The following is a 7116-nucleotide window of genomic DNA, read 5'->3' as shown; positions in this document are numbered from 1 at the left end:
GAACTGAAAGTGGTAGATTATTCCACAGCCGAGGGGCTTGATGGCTAAAAGCTCTGGCTCCTACTCTTTTTTTAGAGAATTTAGGGACGACAAGTAGGCTTGAATTCTGGGAGCGGAGTGCTCTAGCGGGTTTATAAGGTACTAACAGCTCTTTAAGGTAAAAAGGCGCCATATTATTAAGGGCCTTGAAGGTGAGGAGGAGAATTTTAAATTCTATTCTAGATTTAACTGGAAGCCAGTGTAGCGACGCTAATACTGGAGAAATGTGCTCTCTTCTCTTTGTTCTCATCAGGACACGTGCTGCGGCATTTTGGACAAGCTGTAGAGTCTTTAACGACTTACTGCTGGAGCCAGATAATAATGAATTACAATAGTCCAGTCTCGATGTACCAAAGGCGTGGACTAGTTTTTCTGCATCTTTTTGGGAAAGGACATGTCTAATTTTGGAAATATTACGTAAGTGGAAAAAAGCGGTCCTAGAAATTTGTTTTAAGTGAGAATTAAAGGATAAATCAGGATCAAAGATCACTCCCAAGTTCCTGACGGTTTCATTGGAAGCAAGGGCAATGTCGTCTAGCGCAGCTATATCATTAGATAATGCATCTCTAAGGTGTTTGGGGCCAAGTATTATAACCTCTGTTTTGTCTGAGTTTAATAAGAGAAAATTGCGGGTCATCCAGGTTTTTATGTCCTTGAGACATGTTCGAAGTTTAGTTAATTGATTACTTTGTTCAGGTTTTATTGACAAATATAACTGGGTGTCATCCGCATAGCAGTGGAAATTTACCGAGTGTGTCCTGATAATGTTTCCTAGTGGAAGCATATATAATGAGAATAAAATTGGGCCGAGCACAGAGCCCTGTGGAACACCATGGTTAACTTTGGTGCGCACAGATGACTCATCATTAATTTGCACAAATTGGGAGCGATCAGAAAAATACGATTTAAACCAGTTAAGGGCGGTTCCATTAATGTTAATTAACTGTTTGAGTCTTTGTAATAAAATTTGATGGTCAATTGTGTCGAATGCTGCACTGAGATCTAACAGAACGAGGACAGACACAAGTCCCTGATCTGAGGCTATTAAAAGGTCATTAGTGACTTTTGCCAAGGCTGTCTCTGTACTGTGATTGGCTCTAAACCCCGATTGAAAGTCTTCATATATATTATTTTCCCGGAGAAACTCACACAGCTGATTGGCAACAACTTTTTCTAAGATTTTAGAGACGAAGGGGAGATTAGATATTGGTCTGTAATTGGTTAAAACCTCTGGGTCTAGGGTGGGTTTTTTGAGTAGGGGTTTGATGACAGCTATTTTAAAAGACTGTGGTACATAACCTGATGATAATGACAGATTGATGATGTTAAGTAACGAACTATCAATTAGGGGCAGAATTTCTTTAAGTAATTTGGTAGGAATGGGATCTAAGATACAGGTTGTTGGTTTAGAACCTGAGATTAATTTGGTAAACTGATCACGGGTGATCAGAGAGAAGCTGTCTAAGTAATGGGTAGGATTCTCAGCCGTTTCTGAGATCTCTGTTGTTGGTAGGGTATTAGTGCCAATTGAGGGCAGGAGATGGTTGATTTTATTTCTAATAGTTTGAATTTTATCATTAAAAAAGGTCATAAAGATATTGCTATTTAGGGATCGAGGAATACTGGGTTCGGTGGAGGTGTGACTCTCTGTCAGCCTGGCTACAGTGCTGAAGAGAAACCTGGGGTTGTTTTTATTCTCTTCTATTAGTTTTGAATAGTAGGCGGCTCTTGCTTTGTGGAGAGCCTTTTTATATTCTTTAACACTATTCTTCCAGTCTATTAGATTTTCAACATGGTTGCTGGAGCGCCACTTCCTTTCTAGTTTTCTTGATAATTGTTTTAACTCATTTGTCTGGGAATTATACCATGGAGCTAATTTACTATGTTTGACATTTTTCTTTTTTAGAGGCGCTATTGAGTCTAATGTTAATCGTAATGAGTCTGCAGAGCTATCGACGAGGTGGTCGATCTCAATGGAGCTCAGGGTTTTAAAGAATTTGTTGTTTATATCTACTGCTAATACGGGTTTAAATGTAATTGGGATTATTTCCTTAAATTTAGCTACAGCACTATCAGGTAGACATCTAGAAAATGAATTTTTTATTAGTGGCATATATTCAGTTATTGAAAAATCAAAGGTTATTAAATTATGGTCTGATAGAACTGGATTGCGCGGAAGTACTGTTAAATTTTCAATTCCGACACCGTACGATAATACAAGGTCAAGTGTGTGGTTACCACAATGAGTAGGTTTGTGCACACACTGACTGAAACCAATAGAGTCTAGTATTGAAATAAATGCTACGCTAAGGCAATCTTTATTATTATCAACATGAATATTAAAGTCACCAACAATAATAATTTTATCGGTCTTTAGGACTAAGTTTGATAAAAACTCAGGGAATTCCTTTAAAAATTCAGTATAAGCCCTGGGAGCACGGTAAACTACGGCAAAAAAATTATATGCATCTTTAGGAAGACTATTTTTAACTCACCACTTTGTTAGACCCCTAACCCAATTCTACATAAATGTTTTGGTCGCTTTTGGATGATTCATTTAAATGTAAGACTAACTATAGCTTGTCGTTTGCCATATTTCTGTATCAATCCTCAGTCAAGGAGAACTGGGCCAAAAACCTGGTAACAGGATCATATTACCAGCTCAACACTCAGTCAGCTCTAACTGGCCGCAGGCTCAGGTCAACAATTGAAACAAGAAGCCCATTTTTAAACAGAGATGGGATTGAAACACTCGTTTTCAGTTTAGTATTGATGTACTTGACAAATTAAGTATTTTTAACAGCATGCTAATGTATTCATTTAAAAAAAATGTCTCCTGTAGAAACATCTACGTCGTCCTGGGACCTTTTATCAAAGATGGAATGAGGTAACATTTCAAGGACCAAAAAACACAAACTTAAAATGTTCATGTTGGGGTGAAAAAAAATTAAAATGTTTAAAACTCATCTGTACTCTACCAGGAAAAACTGCGTTGTGATGAACAACAATCCTTCCATTGGCACAGGGAAATGGTTGATTAGGTCTTGCAATGACTCCAATGGTTTTGTCTGTCATTGAAATCTTGGTGAGTTCATCCCGTCTGTGTTTTGAAAGTGACGATGGCCTAAAAGCTCATCATGCAACATTTTGTTTAATAATAGTACGTCTTACATTGAGGCCCCAAGTGCAAATGGTATACAGAACCTTACGTCCCCAAAAGTCAAGGTTTACTTTAGTTACAGCCCATGTATTAAGAGTAAGATATAGAAACATTATTTTGGAAATTGGTAGCCGTAATATAAAGACAATTTTTGTAGATAATTGGCAAAGTTCTTATGTGAAAGAATAAGCTAATCGCTTAATTTCTGTCTTGCTCTCTACAGACCCAAATAGCCCGTCTAAACCAGAACCAGTAGTTCCTAGCATCTACATAGCTCTGGGAAACGACAGCATCAAGGCTGTGACTCAAAATCTGACCTGGGACGATGCTCAGAGACATTGTGAAGGTGAAAAAGCCAACCTGGTTAACCTACGAAATGAATGGACACAGGCCTATGTGGAACAGCTGGCTATGAATCTCAAAGCTCCTCTTTGGATTGGACTGAACAAGCAGCAGGTAAAATGCTACAAATGTCTAAAATGTCTGTACTATTGCACAAAAACTCTCAGTTCAAGGAAGGGACCAACCTTGTGTGTACCTGGACTTGGATGGAAAATGGAGGTCTGCTTTTTGCGATCAGACCATGAACAGTGTGTGTATTCAGTCTACAGGTACGTGTTGACCAGAAACATTAATTGATACAGTCCACCATTCATTCGAAGACTCAAACTGTGCAGGATTACATTGTAAATTTGGAGTTACAAACTGTACAGGTAAGAATGATGTTTGCTTGTTTCTCCTATCCCTTAACTGTGACTGTCATGAGGTACTGTACACATGTTGTTGTATAACAATGATCAAGAGTTCCAGTATGTGAAGTTTTCATCGAATGTCAGTGTAAGAAATCCCGTTATATCTTGATCTCATCATCACCATCTCTGTTCCTCACAGATGTGGCACCAACAGAATCAACCAAGTTCCCCGGAGTTTGCCCGGAAGAGAGTGTACAGTACCACCAGAGCTTTTCCTGGCTGCCATTCAGGGGCTACTGTTATTTGTTTGTCACAGAGGAGAGTGAATGGGCAAATGCAGCTAGCAGTTGTGTACGGCATGGTAAGAGACAATCAGTTCAGAGAGAATGTCACTTTCACTAGTATAGACTGAGAAAAAGCTGCAATATTTGCCCATTAATTGCTTGAATCTGTCTCTTTTTTGTGTGAAGGTGGAGTGCTGGCTAGCATTGAAGATCCCTCTGAGCAACAGTTCCTCAAAAGCAACGTGGAAATATTTCTAGACAGCCACAGCTCGTTCTGGATCGGCCTGTATAAAACTCATAAAGGTATCAACACTCATCAACACTCATTATCAACAATCATTTCAAACGATTCTACTAACTAAAATTAGTTTAGAAAAAATTAATTAGACAAACCAATCATAGATTTTCAGATACAGCTACTTAATGATATGGATATGTTTGTGTTGCGCACAGGGACATGGTTGTGGTTGGATAAAACCATCATGGACTACACCAACTGGGCTGAAGCTGAGCCCGATTCGGAATTTGGAAGTATCGGAACCTCAGGTGGGACTTGGCGATCAGGTCGCAGATGGCATGATTGACTCCTAAAGGTATGATCATCACACCCACACAGTTTAAACAAATATATTTTAATAATTACATTACATAAGCCAATGCAGTAAGACAAAACAATAGAAAACACTAGCAAAAAGCTAATAAAAAACACATTTTAGTTTTTAGGAGATATTTGCTTTTTAGCCTATATTGGAAGATATTGCTTTCTGAGCACAAAAACAGAATTCGGGGAGATTGAGGGTAACAGCGTTCGCGGTCATGGTCGAGTCGTGTTTGTGAATACGTCAAGCAAACAAACGTCGGGGTCACCAGTGTGGAAATTGTATTTAAACACAAAAGGCAATTCCTCAAGTTTGGCACACAAGTCTGGGTCCCGTTTATTTTTACATATCAAAACACTGAAAACAAAATGACGCTGTCCCGTTACCCAGCAAGCCTTGGGCTCAACGTCATCACGTTACCCAGCAATCATTGGGCTCAACGTCATCACACACATAGGATATTTAAAGGGACCACGATCCCGGCACAGTCATACTTTTAGGCCTAACACATTAATTAAATAACTGCATGAAACAACAGTGTATAGAACCACACTAAGAACAAGGATGAATCATGTAAGTCACATTCACTACAATAGTGTAACTATATTTCACTAAATCAAAATCTCCAATATAACACCAAAAAGAAAATAAACTTATGATCCGCAATAGTTTGTAAAATGTCATTATTGCAAGATTGACTGTTCTCAGAATCAACGCTTCTTGATTGAGCAGCGAAAATTGTCGATCAACCGAATAAGAATCAACAATCTGATCAATTCATCCTTTCAGTTATTTCACATATAAACCTTTTGTGGATCAAACTTCTCCAATGTGGGAATATACTCTTCTGTTTTCTATAATATATGATAATTTACCGAATATCTTGGGTAACAGCCTCGGTGGTGAGACATTTGAAATTTCTTACTATTTTCTGACCAAAAAAAAGCAAAAAAACAATTTGAAAGGATTCATTGATAGTGGAAGTAATTGTTAAATGCAGCCCTTTTTTAAACCAGAATACTTCATGAGCTAAGAGACGCAGCTTAGTTATGAATAATGTTTCTGCAAAAATAAATACAGACAAATGGATTCGATGAAAACAATTCAGACCAAACTGTGCCCTACAAGGGCTAAAATCCCTTTAACAAAGAAAATGAAAAGGGGACAAAGTATGTGTGTGTCTGTGTGTTTGTGTTTGTGTGTGTGTGTGTGTGTGTGTGTGTGTTTGTTTGTGTGTGTGTGGCAAACAACATCAGGAAAAACTTTTTCTACAAAGAGGACACATTCTGCCCTGTCCATTAGTGCATTATAACTTGAGCAGCATAAAACCATGCACCGATTCACAGCCGAGAAAAATAGTCAGGAGTGTGTGTAAGAATATTTTTGCCATTGTCTTCCGTCTCTGTCTCTACCTCGATCTCTATCTCTGTCTCTTTACCTGTCCTTGTGCCTTTCTCTATCTCTCTCTTTGTCTCTGTCTCTGCCGTGATGATGATGGTAGTTGTGTTGATTGTGTACGGGATAGTGCTCCGCGTTGTGCGTCAGCGTTGGAATGTGCTGGTGATGCCTGTGCTGCCGATTGCGTTCATTGTGCTCCTGCTCATAGTCCTCTTTGACGCATGGCTGACTGTTGCCACTGTGATGCTGATGGTGGTGGTGGTGACACTGGTGGTTGCTGTTATGATGGTGGTAGTTGTGGCACAGATGGTTGTAGCGAGCCTCCTCCGTGTCCTCCTCAGCAAATCGCCATCTGTTTTACCTGTGTGCCACACCTCATCCACACAACAAGAGTCTCTGGTTCACCAGGATGCTTAACAATAAACTTCAGTGTACCTGAAAATAGGAACACACAAACAGAACATGTTCATTTAGGGGAATAGGCTGAGAAAAACAGACCTATTAAATATTTATCTTAGAAAATGCTGTAAATATTGTTTTTGCATGTACATTTAATTTGATCTGGAAGGGCTGTATGAACAATGACGGCTCGTACCTATGCTGTTGCCAAATATGTGGTGCCAGAAGCTCACACATATTTGACCTGCAGGTTGAGGGAGGCTGACGAGTCTGGCTGCTGAGGAGATGTTTAGATTGTTTTTGGTTTCTATGAGTATGGAGTAGCCTGTGGAAGAAAAAAAAAGATTTGCAACTACTAAGGCAGAATCTAACGGAATCCAGTAAAATAAGAGTAAACACAGATTGCTAATATGGGTGAACAAAAACATGGTCAGTAAGTGCTGCAGGGGCTGTAACTGGTATCTGCTCTGAACCCACGTAACTTTGTGTCTTATAGACTGACTAAGAATTAAAATAGCGTTTTAAGGCCTTTATTCTTATAAGTT

The 7116-nt window shown here is 39.0% G+C and overlaps 1 protein-coding gene across 1 annotated transcript; it reads left to right on the top strand.

Moving 5' to 3' along the window:
* The first annotated feature begins 3720 nt into the window (after nucleotides 1-3720).
* LOC128437917 (macrophage mannose receptor 1-like) lies at nucleotides 3721-4759 on the top strand. Its single transcript, XM_053420206.1, has 4 exons — nucleotides 3721-3810; nucleotides 4091-4252; nucleotides 4362-4478; nucleotides 4629-4759. The coding sequence occupies exons 1-4, from the start codon at nucleotides 3783-3785 to the stop codon at nucleotides 4757-4759; spliced, it is 438 nt and encodes a 145-aa protein (XP_053276181.1). The 5' UTR covers nucleotides 3721-3782.
* Nucleotides 4760-7116: the final 2357 nt, after the last annotated feature.

Source organism: Pleuronectes platessa, chromosome 4 (assembly GCF_947347685.1).
Source record: "Pleuronectes platessa chromosome 4, fPlePla1.1, whole genome shotgun sequence".
Lineage (NCBI taxonomy): Eukaryota > Metazoa > Chordata > Actinopteri > Pleuronectiformes > Pleuronectidae > Pleuronectes > Pleuronectes platessa.
This window is presented reverse-complemented; position numbering and strand designations above follow the sequence as displayed.

Bases quoted from the DNA above. Each gene is read 5' to 3' on its own strand.
- LOC128437917 (XM_053420206.1), top strand. From the start codon at position 3,783: ATGAACAGTGTGTGTATTCAGTCTACAG. The intron at 3,811-4,090 runs GTACGTGTTGAC...TGTTCCTCACAG, and splicing joins TGTGTGTATTCAGTCTACAG to ATGTGGCACCAACAGAATCA. The intron at 4,479-4,628 runs GTATCAACACTC...TGTTGCGCACAG, and splicing joins CCTGTATAAAACTCATAAAG to GGACATGGTTGTGGTTGGAT.